At 40.4% G+C, this 20888-nt stretch overlaps 1 protein-coding gene across 2 annotated transcripts in view; it reads left to right on the forward strand.

The window, feature by feature from the left end:
• Positions 1-20888, forward strand: part of sema4ba (sema domain, immunoglobulin domain (Ig), transmembrane domain (TM) and short cytoplasmic domain, (semaphorin) 4Ba) — a 150119-nt gene that overhangs the window by 47628 nt on the left and 81603 nt on the right. For both annotated transcript variants that reach the window (XM_058388235.1, XM_058388236.1), the window contains exon 2: positions 5284-5679. In XM_058388235.1, coding sequence (XP_058244218.1) covers positions 5511-5679 — 169 coding nt within the window. In that variant the 5' untranslated portion in view covers positions 5284-5510. The remainder of the gene's footprint in view (positions 1-5283; positions 5680-20888) is intronic.

The following is a 20888-nucleotide window of genomic DNA, read 5'->3' on the forward strand; positions in this document are numbered from 1 at the left end:
TTTGTTGCCCTGCCAATATTGGGATATTTTTTTAGGAACAAGCAACAGGAATTGTAATTTAGAAGTGAACTATTCAATTTCGAATAGTAAGATTTTGGGCTGTTGACTGAGGGGACTGTTGAAGTAATTTTGCAGGAACTTATGCAATTAATATTTATGAAGGGCATATCAAAGTAGAATTTGAAAGAATTTTCAAGAACTGAGTTAGCGATTTTTTTTTTCCAGCTGACCCTCGATACCATCCAAACGGGCCCCTACAGCCCTAATTTCAGCCAGGATGAGTAAAACATCCAGCTGTGACCTAGCAACAGCTTCTTCTCCCTCCCCTCTCCCGGTTGTCTTTTTCTCTTTGTTTTCTGTTATTTAGTGGCTGAAAAGATTTTTTTCTGCATTCTTGTAATACAGTGAAACTTGAAAAAGATGGAAAAATATGAAGTTTCTCTCAAGCTGTCATCTTGCTTCCAGATCCATGGAGCTCCAACCTGGCAACTTACAGGAATTAAAGGTTCTGCTATTGAAATCTTCAGAGATCTTGTGGAATCCAGATCTCAATGGGTGGGAGCTGTTTTGGTAGCATGAGAGGGAACTACAAAATATTAGGACTGTGGCTTTAATGTTTGGCTGAAATGTGTATGGTCTCATTATCAAAATTCCTTTTACCCACAATTCACCCGGTTCACATAAAAATAAACTGTAAAAACCAATTTAAACTAATGTATATTCATCATTTATTTTTCCATCAATAACTGTCTGTGGATCAAAGTTTGTCATGGCAAGCTTTGCCTATCTTGTTATCATTAGGGCCAATCACAGAAGGTAAATTGTTAGAATTTTTCACTATTATTATTATACTTTCTCTTCTGGGAGTCTATGGCAGCCCATAGAGTCCCTTGGTGAATTTTTATGAAATTTGTCAAGTTTTGACAAACAAAAAATCTCAGTAAATGACCCTAGCCGTGAAAACATGAAACCTTTTTCGGCCATCTTGATATTATCGTTTTTTTAAAGGCAGAGCGTTGAAGCCCTAGGTAAATTTTGGTAAAAACTGGAACCCATGTACATCACAGTCTAAGGTAACCAGACACCAAATTTTAAGCTAATCCATCAATCTCTATAGTGCCATAAACAGGCCAAATTTCAGAATACGTTTTTGTTTATAATTTTTGAACTGTTTGTCCTACACAGGGTTGTGACCACAATTTATTCAGAATTTATTCAACTTTTTAAGAATTTTGCCATGACATGTAATACTGTCACTGTCCTCCAATGAAAGTCCATGGTAAAGACACCAAAAGAGGAAGTGAGTCATATCTCAGGAGTGCTTTGTTGGAGTGATGCCAGTCTTGGTACACATTGTTGGTATTAGCATTTGTGGGTATGTACCCACAATTTCATGAAATCTGGCAACTTGGAAGTGCCATACCATTACATAAAACATTCATACCAAATTACTCTGGCATCAAAACAGATATTTCAACATTTCGTATGCTTCATATTAGTTAAGGATCCTCCCTGGGAACTTATCAAACACTGTGGATAAGATGTTACTCTGTTTCAGAAGGGTCAAAATATTGGTCTACATCAAGTAAAGAAAACAATTAAGGAAATTTCTGAAACTACTGAATTTGATTAAGAACTGTCTAACACATTATTAACACCTGGATGAATAGTAGTGAACCACCATCTTCGAGGAAGAAATGTCAGAAAAAATCATGGATAAACATCATTGGAGATCACAAACATTTTGTAAAATCAATCATAAAAAACACAACAGAAGAACTCGCAGCTATGTGAAAGTAAGAGCATTTCCACATGCACAATGTGAAGAGAACTCAAGGTTATTGGGACTAAACAGCTGTGCAGCCTTAAGAAACCAATTATCAGTAAGGCTAACTGAAAAATAAAGGCTTCAGTTTTTGAGGGAGCATAAAGATTGGACTCTGGAGCAATGGAAAAGGGTCATGCTGTCTGATGATTCCAGATTTACCCTGTTTCAGAGTAATGGGCATATCAGGGTATAAAGAGAAGCAGATAAAGTGATGCCATCATAATGCCTTCTGCCTACCAAACAAGCCTGTGGGGACAGTGCTATGATCTGGAGTTGCTTCAGTTGGTCAGGACTAGGTACACTTCAGTTGGTCAGGACGAGGTGTGTCCAAAAAATGAGGTCACCTGATTATTGGAATATACTGAGTGACCAGGCTGTTCCATCAATGGATTTTTCCCCCTAGTGGCATGGGCATATGCCAGGACTCATCTGGCTCAAATTGTGAAAGAGTGGTTCAGTGAGCATGAGAAATCATTTTCACAAATGGATTGGCCACCACAGAGCTCAGACCTTAATCCCACTGAGAATCTTTAGGATGTGCTGGAGAGGACTACGGAGCACACCAACTCTCCCATAATCAGTATAAGATCTTTGTAAATGGCATTGCATAAGCTCAAATGATGCCACAGCAAAGGTAGTCCAACAAAATAATAGTGTGTTACTTTTTTTGGCCAGACAGTGTATAATACACACACACTTCTGTTTGTGCACACATGGAGACTTGAGTTTGCTACTGATAGATGTATTGAAACTAGTAGTCCAACAGTGATCAAAATTAGCACTAGAAATTTTTGGTATTGCTTTGATGTCTCCGGGAACAATGCATTTCACCAAACAAATTAGTCTAATTTTGTTTGTTAATTTCTATTGTTCAGGATCTGTTTTACATACAGTCAACATTTAAATAAACATAAAAAACTGTCATCAGGCACTTTGAATGCAACAAAAAATGCAAACAAGAAGAATTTCCACTAATGATAAATCTTACTTTATGACAGGGCTGTTAATAACATTTTATTTATCTTTGTGTTAATTAGATTGAAATGTATTTATAGAAACAAACAGCCATTTCCTTGCAAGTCATATTCTCACATATATGAAAAGCACCAGAAGCTAGACCAGGATCATAATGTTCTGGTTTCCAACATTTGGTCTATAAGACTAAGATTGCAGCACGTGTACAACACGAGGCTCTGCGCCTCCCCAGATTTCGCAATTTAGTAGTTGTTTCTCTACTAGTTGCAAGTTTATTCACTCAGAATAGCCTTGCATATACAGTATCTCATACAGCTGACAAGCATTGTTGGACATCGGTCATAAATGGATAGATGATAATTTACTGATCTTTCAATTTCCTTGGGAAATCACCAAAACACCGTGGATCTCCGCTCCATCTCACCAGGCAGACAGAGTGCAGTGCTGTCGCCGCGAACATAAACAAAGACGGGGTGAGCGAGGAGATGCCAGAGCGAGGCTAAAGCTAAACCCTCATCAAACATCACTCCTAAGCATCTTTCTTGCAAATGTATGATCTCTGGTGAATAAAATGGCGGAATTGCGACTTTGGATAACAACGCCAAAATGGATAAAAGAATGTAATGTCATGATTTTTATGGAAAAATGGCTTAACATCAACTTTCCCAGCAGCGCCACTGAGCTCGAGAGCCACAGTGTTTTCCAGGCAGACAGATCGGCAGTGGACTCTGGGAAGTGGAAGGGTGGAGGTCTGTGCATTTATGTTAACAAATCATGGTTTGCAGACTCGACTGTAATTGAAAGTCATTGCTCAGTTCATCTCAGGTATTTGATGATTAAATGTAGACCCTTTTATCTACCGAGAGAATTCTCAGCCATTGTTGTGACTGCAGCATACATCCCTCTGGATGCTAATGCTAAGGCTGCTTTGAAAGAACTGCATGCAGCTATCAGCAAGCAACAGGCTGTTGCTGGGGACTTCAATCACTCCAACTTAAGATCTCTACTCCCCATCAGCATGTTTCCTGCACTACTAAAGGGAACAATACACTGGACCATGTTTACACTAACATTGCTGAGGCCTACATGGCCACCACCCCCCACTCCAGCTCTTTTTGTTCATGCTACCCAAATACATTCTACATTACATTTTACATTTCTGGCATTTAGCAGACACCCTTAGCCAGAGCGACTTACATTTCAGTGTCATTTTTATACAACTGAGCAATTGGGGGTTAAGGGCCTTTCTCAGGGGCCCAGCAGTGGAAGCTTGGTGGACCTGGGACTAGAACTCACAAATTTTCTCAATACAGCAACAGCTACAAGACACTGAATGGAGCAGTCTCTACCAACCAGCAATGCCTTCCTCCCAGATGAGCTCAACCACTTCTTTGCTTGCTTTAGCCATCATACATCACCAGAAATGGTGACTCCTCCACAGTTGTTCATCCAACATCACTCTCCACAACAGTGGTACACTCAGCCCTGAGCAGAGTAGACCCACGTAAGTCAGCTGGTCCTGATGGCATACCCAGGTGTGTGCTCAGGATTTGTGCTGACCACCTGGAGCAAGTCTTCTCTGACATTTTCAGCCGGCACTGGCCCAGGCCACTGTTTCCACATGTCTGAAGACTACAACTATTATACCAGTGCCCAAGCATTCTTAGTCACCTCATATATCCCACCATATCCCACCTATATCCACACCAGTTTGCCTACCATCTGAATAGGTCAACAGAGGATACCATTTCCACTGCTCTTCATCTAGTTGTCACCCACCTGGACAATAACAATACATACATTAGGATGTTGTTCATTGACTTCAGCTCTGCTTTTAATACAGTCATCCCTAGTAAACTGATTGCTAAGATCACTATCTATCTATCTATCTATCTATCTATCTATCTATCTATCTATCTATCTATCTATCTATCTATCTATCTATCTATCTATCTATCTATCTATCTATCTATCTATCTATCTATCTATACTACCTGTATATATACTGTATACTATCTCTGTTACTGTTGTACATAATGCACACATTTTGCACAAATATATAATTACTCTTTTCTTACACTGTATATGCTATAAATACAACTTTCCCATACTTCTCTATGCACATACTGACATAGCCTTATTTACACTGTATTGATGCACATATTTACATAATATTGCACAATTTCTACTATTTGCACTTCTGGTAGATGCCAAAAGGCATTTCGTTGCTATGTACCTGTACTTTGCAATGACACTATCTATCTATCTATCTATCTATCTATCTATCTATCTATCTATCTATCTATCTATCTATCTACCCCCCCACACACACACAGGATCACTCAGTACCCAACACACTTTTTCAATACATTTGTAATATCCATCAGGTAGCACATGAAACAACATACTGTAGCTTGAAATAGAAAATTCTGACCTTGCGATGAGACTAATGTGACTGTTGTCTTGTATTCTGTTTGCAGGTTTCTTTGAGGTGCTGTAATCACATGAAGGCTGAAATGAGACTGCATGACCTGGGAGAATTATCTGTTTGTAGATGGATGCTCGGTTGAATTCAAAGCTCAAGTATTTGATCATCATCTTTATCATCATTAAACAGCTCTGCCATTCAGTGCAGTAGTCCTGGGATTCAGAAAAGGAACCTTACAGGAAAGAAGGAATGTTATTTGTGCATTTCTTAAACACTTGAATGTTCATGAAGGTAGTAAATTTAACAAGAAGAGACATAAATATGGAAAGTGTGGCATGGCACTCTTTCTCAGCCTGTTCCCTTTTCCTCCTGACCGTCAACGTTTTCATGGCTGTTTCAGTGCTAAGAGCTGAAGAAGATGTTACACCACGGCTAAGCTTTGTATATGGTAAGAACAACACACAGACACAGATGCATTGAAGTGATACGGCTTGCACTATAGCCTATAGTGTATATCTATAGTATATTTGAAATAAGTTAAAAATGTTGAGCAGAATTTCAATATTTAGATGCATTGTGAGATCTCCCTGAAGTTGCTGTTCTTGGACCTGCTTTCTGTGACTGCAAAACTTGATTGTAAGCTTAATGAACAAAGCAAAAGTAACCATATATCATTAATTGCTAACAGTTTCTTTTAGCTTTTCAGCAGTAAACGATGGTAAGCAAGGTATGGTGTAGCAGATGGTGAAGCAGACATCTATGCTCTCTTGTGGTACACAGAAAAACATAGTAAACATGTCAGCTTTTGTCCATGAAGACAGAGTTAGTCTTTCATGTTTAAAGACTGCAACAACGCCTGGTGTAAGATTTAAATCACATCTTTGTATTACAAAAATGTTATGTTATATAACAAAAATGATTGTTGCACATTGTTGTAAAAACAAAGTTTAACTCAGTCTGTACAGAAAGTTACAATACAGTACAATAGTGGAGTTCTGAGAGAACAGGTTTTACTACAATTTTTTTTGTATAATTGTATATCTTTCTTCTTCTTCTTTTGGCTTTTCCCTTCAGGGGTCGCCACAGCGAATCATCTCTCTCCACCTATCCCTATCTTCTGCATCCTCAACACTTGCACCCACTAGCTTCATATCCTCATTTATTACATCCATATACCTCCTCTTTGGCCTTCCCCTTTGCCTCCTTCCTGGCAGCTCCATGTCCAACATTCTCCTACCAATATAGTCACTCTCCCTCCTCTGAACATGTCCAAACCATCTTAATCTGGCCTCCCTGACTTTGTCCCCCAAATGTCCAACATGAGCTGTCCCTCTGATGTACTCGTTCCTAATCTTGTCCAACCTTGTCACTCCCAAAGAGAACCTCAACATCTTCAGCTCTGACAAAATCTGACAACTGGTCCATCACCATAGCAAACAGGAAGGGGCTCAGAGCCGATCCCTGATGCAGTCCCACCTCCACTTTGAACTCCTCTGTCTGACCTACAGCACACCTCACCACTGTCCTGCTCCCCTCATACGTCCTGCACCACTCTGACATACTTCTCTGCTACTCCTGACTTCCTCATACAGTACCACAGCTCTTCTCTTGGCACCCTGTCATATGCTTTCTCCAAGTCTACAAACACACAGTGCAACTCTCTCTGACCATCCCTATACTTCTCCATCAACATTCTCAGAGCAAAAAAAATCTCAGAGCATCTGTTGTGCTCTTTCTGGGCATGAAGCCATACTGCTGCTCACAAATTTTCACTGCCTTCCTTAACCTAGCTTCCACTACTCTTTCCCATAGCTTCATTGTATGGCTCATCAACTTTATCCCCCTATAGTTGCTGCAACTTTGCACATCACCCTTATTCTTAAAGATCGGCACTAATACAATTCTTCTCCATTCCTCAGGCATCTTCTCACTCTCTAAAACCCTGTTAAACAAATTATTTAAAAATTCCACTGCTGCCTCTCCTAGACACTTCCAGACCTCCACCGGGATGTCGTCAGGACCAACTGCCTTTCCACTTTTCATTCTCTTCAAAGCCTTCCTGACTTAATCCTTTCTAATCTTATCTACTTTCTGTTCCATGGAGTTCATCCCTTCAACTCTTTTTTTTTCCCTCTCATTTTCCTCATTCATCAGCTCTTCCAGGTACTCCTTCCATCTCCTCTGTACACTCTCCTCACTTGTGAGCACCTTTCCATCTCTATACTTAATAACTCTAACTTGCTGCACATCCTTCCCATCTCGATCCCCCTGCCTAGCTAACCTGTACAAGTCCTTCTCTCCATCTCTAGTGTCTAACCTAGTGTACAACTCGTCATACGCCTTCTGCTTGGCCTTAGACACCACCCTCTTCACTCTGCACTGTAACTCCTTGTATTCCTGTCTATTCTCTTCAGTCCTGTCTATGTCCCACTTCTTCTTGGCTAACCTCTTCCTCTGAATACTATCCTGAACTTCATTCCACCACCAAGTCTCCTTATCTCCTTTCCTCCTTCCAGATGACACGCCCAGCACCTTTCTTCCTGTCTCCCTGTCTTCCTGTCTCCCAACCAGCTCTCTACCTTTCCCTGTCATAGTACCAACATTCAGAGTTCCTATTCTCAATCCTACACTCTTACCTTTCCTCTTCTCTCTCTGTCTGCACACTCTCCTCCCTCCTCTACTACTTCAGCCAACAGTATCCCAATTTCCACCAGCGCCCTGTAGGTCAATGAATCAGTAATCAGAGTACTGATGATTCGCATGGTTAAATTTGGCAATGTTTTACGCCGGATGCCCTTCCTGACGCAACCCTCTCTATTTATCCGGGCTTGGGACCGGCACAGAAGTCACTGGACAGTGACCCCATGGCTAGTTTATAATTGTATATCTTTCTAATTTCGAAGAAATGCAAAAACCAAAACACTGTTAGGAAATATCATTTATAGAAATCTCTAAACATTGCTCATGTTTCCAATCTTGTCTACCTCAGTGGCAGCTATAGTGACAACACTGGAAATATTAGAGTAAGATTAGCTTAAAAAAATGCTGTTAACAATAGTTAAATTAACAAAGTCTTAGTAAAAAGTATTACTCATAAAAAAAAATAAGTAACTGTAACTAGAAGTTAAATTAATCAGTTTTTAATTAGTAAATTTTACTCACACTAAGTAATCCAGTCTTTACTAGGACAGATATGCCCCATAATTCTATTGGGATATTACGATGTCTACATAGTTTAGAATAATATCATCTTTGCTGATGAAACTGCCACATTATTGTGGCTATAGGTAACTTCATAGACAAGTGACTACACAACACAAACACAGGTAAAAGCCTTTAGAATGGAAATTTCTCTTAAACAGGACAATTATTGATCATAGGCCAATGGGAGGCTGCCTTTTGTTTACCCATAGAATTGTTTAGTGTATATTCTTAGATTTTAGTGTTCTTACATGACTCCTGGTACTATTTTCAAGCCGTCCTTTTCTGTGTTAGACAGGTGGGACAGAAAAAAAATCTAAATTGTGCTGTCAAAATATCCACCCACATAATCATGCACCAAAAAAGAGCAAAAACATTGGATCCTGGTTTCTGAGAAGTATAATCCCTTTCTATTGAAAAACAAGTCTGATAGTATTTCATGACCTACATCTTGTTTTTCTTTGGGCTCGCTCTTTTATATTGGTGTAAGCCTAAGGAGTGATTTTTTGTCAGTGGGCTGTTTGAGTGTTTGTTTAGGCCTTTTGGCATGTGTAGAATTTATCCTCATGTATGTAAGGACTTGCAAATGGAAATCTTCTCCAGTAGAGACATGTCAAGTACAGTATGTCACATGCATACTTTTGTGATCATGTATACAGCTTTGGACCTGCAGACCTTAACATGGATGTACAGTCCCGTCCAAGACTATTGGAATAGCAAAGCATCTGATTGCAAGCAAAGCATTTGGGTTTGGGATTTAAAGACTAATATTTTCGGTTCAGTATATTTGTATTACACTTTTAACAATGGACATTGTCTCAAAGCAGCTTCAAAGAAGGATAGAAACATAATAAAAATTAGTTTAAAGTTAAGTTACTAACTTTACTAGTAAAGTTAATAAACAAAGTTTAAAGTTAAGTTACTATTTATCCTTAACATTTATACCTAATAAGCAAGCCTGAGGCAGTGGTGGAAAGAAAAAACTCTGAGAGGATATGAGGAAGAAACCTTGAAAGGAACCAGGCTCTGAAGGGAACCCATCCTCATTTCCATGGCACTTGACAGTAATAGTGTTTATAGTCATAATAATAAGTTTATAGTCGCATGGAATTGTTCAATCAAGAGATCCTGAGAAACTAATAGGTCAGTGTAGTTTCTGAGTTCATTATCCTTTCTGCTGAAAGCTGACTGATGCAATGGCAGTTCAAATGGCTGTCCATGCAGATCTATTCCCAGCAGCAGTGAGCACCACCAGGTGATGAGACTGCAACCAGGGGTAGAGCATCTGGATTGGTCAGGCAGTTCAAGAAAAGAAGAAGCTGTCACACTAGAGAGCGAGAGAGAGAGAGAGAGAGAGAGAGAAAGAGAGAAGATAAAGATAAAGAGTCTTTATTGTCATTGTAGTGATACAGTAATCCCCCGTTATATCGCGGTTCATATATTGCCGTCCCGGTATATCCCAGAATTTTATTTGGAACATAATTTTTTTTGCGGATTTTCCCAGTATATTGGGGTATCCACAAACCTTATAGTGAATTGTTTTATGTTGAAATAAGGTAATTTATTAATAAAAATGTAATTATTAATTACAAAATATAAACATTAATTAAAATGAAGTAAAATGTTAATATATCAAATACTGTACAACGTAGTGACATTTAGGAAAGCGCAGTGCGAGGATGCTGAAACTCAAAATACAGTACGGCTGGAGGGAGTCTGGCCAATTGGAATGCCCATTCATTTAATCACAGTTGTGATTGGCTGCTGGCTATGCATGCAGTTAGGGAAAGGGAAGCAGAATTCTCCAGCATCCCAGTTCTTCGCGTGTCACTATCCCGAGTGTTTCGTTTTGTGCTGTCACATTTTTCTACAAGCCCTATTATGTCGCCCAAACGCTCTGCACCTTCTAAGGCTTCTGGCAAGGAAGATACATACATACAGTACTCACTATGAATGTGATATTTCTACGAATTCACCCAAAATTCATCTCGCTATATGCTTGCAAATGTTTTCTGTGTGTGTTTAAAGAGTGTGGGAGGGTAATTTACGGCTTTTTAAAAAAATTTAAAAAAGCATTTGGGGGTGGCGTCCATGTATCGCAGATTTTCGTTTATCGCAGGTGGTGTTGGAATGTAACCTCCACAATAAACAGGGGATTACTGTACAACGAATTTTGGTTGGTAGCTCTCAGAGACCAACAGCAAAAGAAACTGTAAAATTTACATTATAAAAATATTAAAAGTATAAGAAAATATAAGAAACTATTGTAAAAATATACAATATAAAAATACAGACAAATGAAGATAAATGAATACAGAGTGAAGATAAAAAATACAGAGTGAATGAATGAAGTATTGCAGAGATTATAATAACAGCAGTACAGTTCTGGGTGTAAAGTGATCAGAGCGTTAGCAGCTACATGGCGGAGAAGAAGGGGGGGGGGTGACAGCTTAACTATTAGCCGTTATAATTTTGTGTGTGTGGGGGGGTGATGCAGGTTACTCTGGGGAAGAAGCTGTTCCTTAGTCTGTTTGTGTGTATTTTGATTGTCCTGTATCTTTTGCTCGATGGGAGGGGCAGTTTGTGTCCTGGGTGGGTTGGGTCCTTGATGATGTTGTTAGCTCCCTTGTGTAGACTGCTAGCATAGACCGTGTCTAGATTAGGAAGCTTGGTTCCTACAATCCTCTGTGCAGTCTTTACTATCCGAACCAAGTCTCTCTGGTTCTCTGCGGTGCAGCTACCGCACTGTGACGCAGAAATATACTAGGAGCTAAGAGGGTACTTTCGCTTTCCTGAATTTTCCTAGGAAGAAGATCCTTTGTTGAGCTTTCTTTACTAAGTAAGTGGTGTTAATTATCCATGTTAAGTCCTTTGTTATGTGCAGACCCAGGAATTTGATGTCGTTAACGCTTTCAACCTCTGCACCATTTATATAGAGAGGGGGAGGTGTCGTTTTCTGGGTTCTCCTGTAGTCCACAACAATCTCTTTTTTTTTTTTTTTGGTATTCAGAACCAGATCACTCTTCACACACTATTCAACCAAATGTTGAACCTCCTCTCTATAGTGTGTCTCATCGTTTCCTGATATCAGTCCCACTATTGTGGTGTCGTCAGCAAACTTAACTATGGTGTTAGAGGAGTGGATGTGTTTGCAGTCATATGTATATGTATATGGGCTGAGGACACAGCTCTGTGGTGCTCCTGTGTTCAGGGTTATAATAGACTAAAAGAAAGTCCAGAATCCATGAGCAGAGTGTGGTGGTTAATCCCATATTGTTAAGTTTGTCCATCAGTTTGTGGGGCACTATTGTGTTAAATGCTGAACTGAAGTCAACAAATAACATCCTTACATATGTGTTGGGATGCTCCAGGTGGGACAGGCTTGTGTGGAGTGCGGTTGAGATTGCGTCCTACATTGATCTGTTCTCCCGGTAGGCAAACTGATGGCTGTCCTGATCAGTAGGGATGCTGGCCTCGATGTGGGGGAGAACCAGCCTCTCAAAGCACTTCATGATAATTGGTGTCAGGGTGACTGGACGATAGTCATTGAGACACCTGACTTGTTAAATAGGTATAAATAGGTATGCTTTTGATCATGTGTTGGTCAAAGACAATGTACATTATGTGCAAGTGCAGGCAGGGAATCTGGCAAGACTAGCTATTACGGCATAACTAAAAGGGAGAGCCAAACACTCCATGCCCACAAACCTTCCAGATCTGCTCCTAATGTGTTTTTAAGCCTGGATTTAAACACTAAGACTGTGTCCCAAACACCTAATAGGAAGGCTGTTCCATAATTGTGGGGCTTTGTAAGAAAAAGCTCTGCCTCCTGCTCTAGCCTTTGCTAGAGTACTACCGAATAGCCCGTACCTTTTCATCAAAGTAGGTGTGGTGCATCATTAAAAAAAAAAAAGATAGCTCACGTACTGTGGCACGAGACCATTCAGTGTTTTAAAGGTGAGTAATAGTATTTTATAATCAATGCAAAATTTGACAGGAACCAGTGCAATGTGGATAAGATTAGACTAATGCGTTCATATTTTGGTTCTAGTTAGGACTAGTTAGTTAGCTGCTGCAATCTGGATTAACTGGATCTTGTTTATGCTCCTACTGGAAAATTCAACAGTAAGGCATTGCAACAATCCAACCTAGAGGTAACAAAAGCCATAATATTTCATATGATGTTATAAGAAACATGAACGAATATGCAATATTTCTGACTTGAATGAAGGGTACTCTAGTGATATTATCTACATGAGCTTCAAATGAAAGACTGGAGTCAATAATCACAGCAGGCTCTTTTAGTGCTGAACACAATGAAACAGAAAGGCCATCTAGAGTTATTTTGTAATCAGAAAGCTTACTTCTGGCTCCATGTGGTCCTGTGCACTTCTGTCTTGTTAGAGTTAAGCAGGAGGAAGGAAGTAAGCATCCACTGGCTAATGTCCTTTACACATTCTTTAATCTTAATAATCTGGTGTCTGTCATCTGATTTAGCTGAAACATATAGCTGGGTGTCTTCCGAATAACAATGGAAGTTAATACCATATTTATGAATAATTGCACCAAGGGGTAGCATATATAAGGAGAAAAGCAGTGGTCCTAAAACAGAACCTTATGGAACACCAAACATAACATTCATATGCATAGAGAAATCACCATTTAGATCTACAAACTAATAATGATCAGTCAAATCAAATCAGGTTTCTCTTAACCCCAACAACAATTTCTAGCATTTTTAAGAATTTAGAATTTTAGAAGGGGTTTAGTAGCTACTGGTAGTATTTGTTTGAAGAAACATGTACGTAAGTGATCTAGTATGCAGGTTGATTGTTTTGAGGAAGAAATTAGTGAAATCAAATCGGTCTCTTGTAATAGAGGAAAACATTCTTAAACACTACAACAGGATTGATTATCAGATTGTTTGGATTTAAATGAATAGTCTGAAATTTCTGCATGATATTAATTTTTCCACTGAAATAATTCATGAAGTAATTGCTGCTGCATATAGATAATGTGCAATTTTCTACAGTGTTTTTTAATATTAGTTAATTTTGCTACAGTACTAAATAAAAATTACAGATAATTCTTGTTATCTTCAATTAGGGTGGAGAGGTACACTGATCTAGCAGCACTAAGAAATTTTTGTAGCTCAGAAGGCTTTCCTTTCACACTAATTGAAATACTGATAATTTGGTTTGATGCCATGTACATTGTAATTTCCTAATTGATTGTTTTAACGTTTTTGTGTAGTCATTATACTGGAGTGCTAGTTTCTTCTCTTTAATTATTTTCCTTTTAAGTGGAGCAACAATATCAAGCATGTAGCAAAACACTGACTTCAAGTAATCAGATGCCTGATCAAGTTCTGTGGCTTCATACAGCGATCCAATCATGAATGATAATTCTGGGAGACTATTGGTAAGTCTTCCTGCAGTAACAGATTTAAATGTACTGTCTAAGATGCATTTTAATATGTGATAATGGTTTGAGATAGTCCAAAAGACGAAAGTCGAAGTATGACTTTTTTTTATATTTAATCCTAATGTTAGAATATGATCTATGTAACTATGTAACACGATTTTTGTTCCTGAGTAGTGAATGACATTTTCCAATTATTCTTGGTGGAAAATGATAAAAAAAAAATAGCCATTATGCCCCTTGAAGTTTGGGTTTGGGCTTTTAAGAGAACAAAAACCTCAAAATTAGCCAATTTTACAAAAAAACTGCTCAAAACTAACCCAAACCTTCCTGGCTAAGATAGGTTTTTTCTCTTTATTTGGGTTACAAAGAATGGGGCAATAACACTTATTTGCCAGGAACAAGAAAAAGTAAAAATTTGTCACATAGTGTTATGAGTGGGTCCTATTACATTCTGATTAACACCTACTGAATCTAAGATGGAAACACCTGCTGTTCTCAGAGGATTCAAATTATACAGAAGTCTCCCACAATTAATGCTTTGACTAAAAAATAACTTATTTTGAATTTAAATCTGCAAATTCACAGAGAAATTCAGAATATGGCCATGGAGGTTTTTAAAGAACAGTTAGTGGAATCAAGTCACTTTGTGGCTAAATATGTTAAGTTAGTATAAAGAACTTCAAACATGCTGAATTTATGTCTAGATTTTTGTGTGGCGCCTTGCTTATCATTATGAATAACTGAGACACCTCCTCCGTTCCTCAGTTCCGCAGGGCACTGTTCACAATAAAGCAGTCATCAACATGGGATGTGGCCAGAGGACGTCCACTTTTATGCCTTTCTGTGACTCTTCCAGTCTCTCTGTATCTCTGTCGCAACCTGCTGATGACACTCTGTGACATGCTAAGCTCAGTGGCCACTTCCCTCTGAGAACACCCTGTTTGAAGCCGCGCAATGGCGAGGTACTGTTGATCAATTGTTAGGTGTCGTCTTGGTCTCATGATGTCAAAATGTGAACAGCATGATGAAGAGGACTGTTTAAATACCAATTCTAATTGAACCAGAAAATTTATTGGTCGATTCATGGATCAAACACCAGTTGTGAATTTTGCCATTAAGCACCTTGTTTGAGAACAGCAAGTTATGCAAAAAGTACTGAAACACTTGGAACTGAAAACAGTTGTACATGTGCGTTCAAAAGTGTAGAGAATGTCAAATTAAGTTCACCTGTAAAGGTTACAGTGCATTTTCGGCGCATCCTGAAATTTCACCCGAAAGCCGAATATCCTTAACTTGTTGTGAGTAGTGTATATATACACTATATTGCCAAAAGTATTCTCTCACCCATCCAAATAATCAGAATCAGGTGTTCCAATCACTTCCATGGCCACAGGTGTATAAAATCAAGCACCTAGGCATGCAGACTGTTTTTACAAACATTTGTGAAAGAATGGGTCGCTCTCAGGAGCTCAGTGAATTCCAGCATGGAACTGTGATAGGATGCCCCCTGTGCAACAAATCCAGTCGTGAAATTTCCTCGCTCCTAAATATTCCACAGTCAACTGTCAGCTGTATTATAAGAACGTGGAAGTGTTTGGGAACGACAGCAACTCAGCCACGAAGTGGTAGGCCATGTAAACTGACGGAGCGGGGTCAGCGGATGCTGAGGCGCATTGTGCGAAGAGGTCGCCAACCTTCTGCAGAGTCAATTGCTACAGACCTCCAAACTTCATGTGGCCTTCAGATTAGCTCAAGAACAGTGCGCAGAGAGCTTCATGGAATGGGTTTCCATGGCCGAGCAGCTGCATCCAAGCCATACATCACCAAGTGCAATGCAAAGCGTCGGATGCAGTGGTGTAAAGCACGCCGCCACTGGACTCTAGAGCAGTGGAGATGCGTTCTCTGGAGTGATGAATCGCACTTCTCCATCTGGCAATCTGATGGACGAGTCTGGGTTTGGCGGTTGCCAGGAGAACGGTACTTGCCTGACTGCATTGTGCCAAGTGTAAAGTTTGGTGGAGGGGGGATTATGGTGTGGGGTTGTTTTTCAGGAGCTGGGCTTGGCCCCTTAGTTTCAGTGAAAGGAACTCTGAATGCTTCAGCATACCAAGACATTTTGGACAATTCCATGCTCCCAACTTTGTGGGAAAAGTTTGGAGCTGGCACCTTCCTCTTCCAACATGACTGTGCACCAGTGCACAAAGCAAGGTCTGGTGTCTGGTGTGGATGAACTTGACTGGCCTGCACAGAGTCCTGACCTCAACCCGATAGAACACCTTTGGGATGAATTAGAACGGAGACTGAGAGCCAGGCCTTCTCGTCCAACATCAGTGTGTGACCTCACAAATGCGCTTCTGGAAGAATGGTCAAAAATTCCCATAAACACACTCCTAAACCTTGTGGACAGCCTTCCCAGAAGAGTTGAAGCTGTTATAGCTGCAAAGGGTGGACCGACGTCATATTGAACCCTATGGATTAGGAATGGGATGTCACTTAAGTTCATATGCGAGTCAAGGCAGGTGAGCGAATACTTTTGGCAATATAGTGTATATATATACTTTAATACATATATAGTCTTCTTCTTTCTGCTTTTCCCTTCAGGGGTCACCACAGAGAATCATCTCTCTCCACCTATCCGTATCTTCTGCATCCTCAACACTTACACCCACTAGCTTCATGTCCTCATTTATTACATCCATATACCTCCTCTTTGGCCTTCCTCTTTTCCTTCCTGCCTGGCAGCTCCATGTCCAACACTCTCCTACCAATATAGTCACTCTCCCTCCTCTGGGCATGTCCAAACCATCTTAACCTGGCCTCTCTAACTTTGTCCCCCAAACGTCCAACATGAGCTGTCCCTCTGATGTACTCGTTCCTAATCCTGTCCAACCTTGTCACTCCCAAAGAGAACCTCAACATCTTCAGCTCTGCTACCTCCAGCTCTGACTCCTGTCTCTGTCTCAGTGATACTGTCTCTAAACCATACAGCATGGCTGGTCTCACCACTGTCCTGTACACCTTCCCCTTGAGTCTCGCTGAAATTTTTCTATCACCGAACTCCCGACACCTTTCTCCACCCGTTCCAACCTGCCTGCACTCGCTTCTTTACCTCTTTCCCACACTCTCCATTACTCTGGACTGTTGACCCCAAGTACTTAAACTCCTGTACCTTCTTCACCTCTTCACCCTGTAATCTTACTGTTCCACTTCCCTCCCTGTCATTCACACACATGTACTTAGTCTTACTACGACTGACTTTCATTCCTTTTCTCTCCAGCGCAAACCTCCACCTCTCCAGGTTTTCCTCCACCTGCTCCCTGCTCTCACAACAGATCACAATGTCATCTGCAAACATCATTGTCCAAGGAGACTCCTGTCTGACCTCCTTTGACAACTGGTCCATCACCATAGCAAACAGGAAGGGGCTCAGAGCCGATCCCTGATGCAGTCCCACCTCCACTTTGAACTCCTCTGTCTGACCTACAGCACACCTCACCACTGTCCTGCTCCTCTCATACATGTCCTGCACCAATCTGACATACTTCTCTGCTACTCTTGACTTCCTCATACAATACCACAGCTCTTCTCTTGGCACCCTTTCATATGCTTTCTCCAAGTCTCCAAACACACAGTGCAACTCTCTCTGACCATCCCTATACTTCTCCATCAACATTCTCAGAGCAAAAATTGCATCTCTTGTGCTCTTTCTGGGCATGAAGCCATACTGCTGCTCACAAATTTCCACTACCTTCCTTAACCTAGCTTCCACCACTCTTTCCCATAGCTTCATTGTATGGCTCATCAACTTTATCCCCCTATAGTTGCTGCAACTCTGCACGTCACCTTTATTCTTAAAGATCGGCACTAATACACTTCTTCTCCATTCCTCAGGCATCTTCTCACTCTCTAAAACCCTGTTAAACAGACTAGTTAAAAATTTCACTGCCGCCTCTCCTAGACACTTCCAGACCTCCACCGGGATGTCGTCAGGACCAACTGCCTTTCCACTTTTCATCCTCTTCAAAGCCTTCCTGACTTCATCCTTTCTAATCTTATCTACTTTCTGTTCCACAGAGTTCACCCCTTCTACTCTTTTTTTCCCTCTCATTTTCCTCATTCATCAGCTCTTCAAAGTACTCCTTCCATCTCCTCTGTACACTCTCCTCACTTGTGAGCACCTTTCCATCTCTATCCTTAATAACTCTAACTTGCCGCACATCCTTCCCATCTTGATCCCTCTGCCTAGCTAACCTGTACAAGTCCTTCTCTCCTTCTCTAGTGTCTAATCTAGTGTACAACTCATCATACGCCTTCTGCTTGGCCTTAGACACCTCCTTCTTCACTCTGCGCTGTAACTCCTTGTATTCCTGTCTATTCTCTTCAGTCCTGTCCATGTCCCACTTCTTCTTGGATAACCTCTTCCTCTGAATACTATCCTGAACTTCCTCATTCCACCACCAAGTCTCCTTATCTTCTTTCCTCCTTCCAGATGACACGCCCAGCACCTTTCTTCCTGTCTCCCTGATCATTTCTGCTGTAGTTTCCCAGTCATCTGGCAGCACTACCTGACCACCCAGAGCCTGCCTCAACTTCTGTCTAAATTCCTCACAACATTCCTCCTTTTTCAGCTTCCACCACTTGGTTTTCTTCTCCATCTCTATCTTTGACCTCTGCTTACAGACCATCAAATTTATCCTACACACCACCATCCTATGCTGTCTGGCTACACTCTCTCCCGCTACCACTTTACAGTCACTAATCTCTTTCAGATTGCCTCTTCTACATAGGACGTAGTCTACCTGTGTGCTCCTATCTCCACTCTTGTAAGTCACTCTATGCTCCTCCCTCTTCTGAATATAAGTGTTAAGCCATGTCCATCCTCCTAGCAAAGTCCACTACCATCTGTCCTTCAAGGTTCCTTTCCTTAACTCCAAACTCATCACCTGTGTTCCCCTCACCAACATGTCCATTAAAATCTGCTCCTATCACCACTCTCTCACCTGTTGGAATACTCTCTATCACCTCATCTAATTCACTCCAGAATCTCTCTTTCTCCTCTAACTCACCTGTGGGGCATAAGCACTAACAACATTCAACATCACCCCTTCAATCTCCAACTTCAGACTCATCACCCTGTCTGACACTCTCATCACCTCCAGAACATTCCTCACAAACTCCTTCTTCAGGACCACATTTCTCTTACTATCCACACCATAATAAAACAGCTTGAATCCTGCTCCTATACTATGAGCCTTGCTACCCTTCCACCTGGTCTCCTGTACACACAGTATATCCACCTTCCTTCTCTCCATCATATCAGCCAGCTCTCTACCTTTCCCTGTCATAGTACCAACATTCAGAGTTCCTATTTTCAGTCCTACACTCTTACCTTTCCTCTTCTCTCTCTGTCTGCACACTCTCCTCCCTCCTCTACTTCTTCAACCAACAGTAGCCCAATTTCCACCAGCACCAACGGCGCCGATGGCGGTCGTTGTTAACCCGAGGCTCGACCGATCTAATATGAAATTCAGAGTACTGACGATTTGCATGGTTAAATTTGGCAATGTTTTATGCCGGATGCCCTTCCTGACGCAACCCTCTCTATTTATCCGGGCTTGGGACCGGCACAGAAGTCACTGGACTGTGACCCCCATGGCTAGATTTAATACATATATAGTAATATTTACATTTTAAATGAATATGTATAAATTTACCCGTGAGTGTAAAGCTCCGAAGTATTTTATGTGCTTTGTAAATACTTAATTGCGCTGGTGTTTTCCTGCCATTTGCGCATAACTTTTTTTGTTCAACTTTAAAGATGCCTGTGCAAAGATAAAAATTAAAATGGAAAACCTCGAGATTAAAGTTATCATAATGCAAAATTTAACTGGTAGTTATTCCAGAAAAAAAGTCAAACTAAATAAAATTATGACAAAGTAGTAATATTTCGCGAATAAAGTTAACACTATGAGAATAAAGTAAAAATCACGAGATTCGTAGCAATATGGGATTAAATTCGTAATATTTTGAGAATAATATCATTATTTACATTAAAGTGTTTAGAGTGATGAATAATATATTAGGCCTATTTGTGTATAGTGAAATTAATGTATTAATAAAACGACTAAATTCATTAAGCTACGTTGAGAATACGCATAAAAGTGAAACTTTACTCGTTGCATGCGTATCTACCTGTTTTAATAATAAGGTAGGTATAACTTATCTGCTTTGAACATCTGCTTGTTCACATTACTCCAAACACGTTGATGTATATGGCATTATAAATAAAACATTACAACTTAATCCCTATATTGCATGAGTATAATACTGTTGCATGAAGTCAAACACATTAAATGATGTGCTTGCCACGGAATTTCTCTCAGAAGCAGATTAAAACAAGCAACAATGAAAGTAAACGTGTGGAATTCATATTTAACATTTTCAGCTGTGAGTTTTCAGTGTCATAACTTCATGGTGTGAGGTTACGAATCTCGTGATCCAAGCATATCATTTAATGTGTTTGACTTCATGCAGCGCTTCGCAGACCGATCAAAGTAGCCTACTGCAAGAACAGACTGCTCCGTAAGCTTTTAAATAGCTTTTGTGGTACTTTGATATCATACGCCAATTGCTCTCCGCAGCGCCACGTTATGTTGATCGATTTTAATGTACATGAAACACGACTGCCGCCTACTGGTCTTGTCTTTCCTGCGCGAGAGCGTCACTCGCAATGCCGCACAATGCCGCGAGTCATCGTGGGATTCCTGTCCCTCTGACGCGCATTCTTAACTGCCACATCTGTACATCCATATCAAGTTCAGGATTTATGAGCTTGAAAGTTTCTTTCTCTGAGGAGCTAAGAGGGTCTGCAAGGAACCTGGGGCCAGTAAGCCACAGGCTGTTTGTGAGGCACGCTGCAGAAATGGACCTTGTGGCTATGTCTGCTGGATTTTGGTCAGAGTGTACATACTACCACTGTTCAGGCTGACTGGATCTTCTTATCCTTAAGACTTGGTTGTTGATTATGTATAT

This window comes from Hemibagrus wyckioides, linkage group LG04 (genome assembly GCF_019097595.1).
Source record: "Hemibagrus wyckioides isolate EC202008001 linkage group LG04, SWU_Hwy_1.0, whole genome shotgun sequence".
Classification (NCBI taxonomy): Eukaryota; Metazoa; Chordata; class Actinopteri; order Siluriformes; family Bagridae; genus Hemibagrus; species Hemibagrus wyckioides.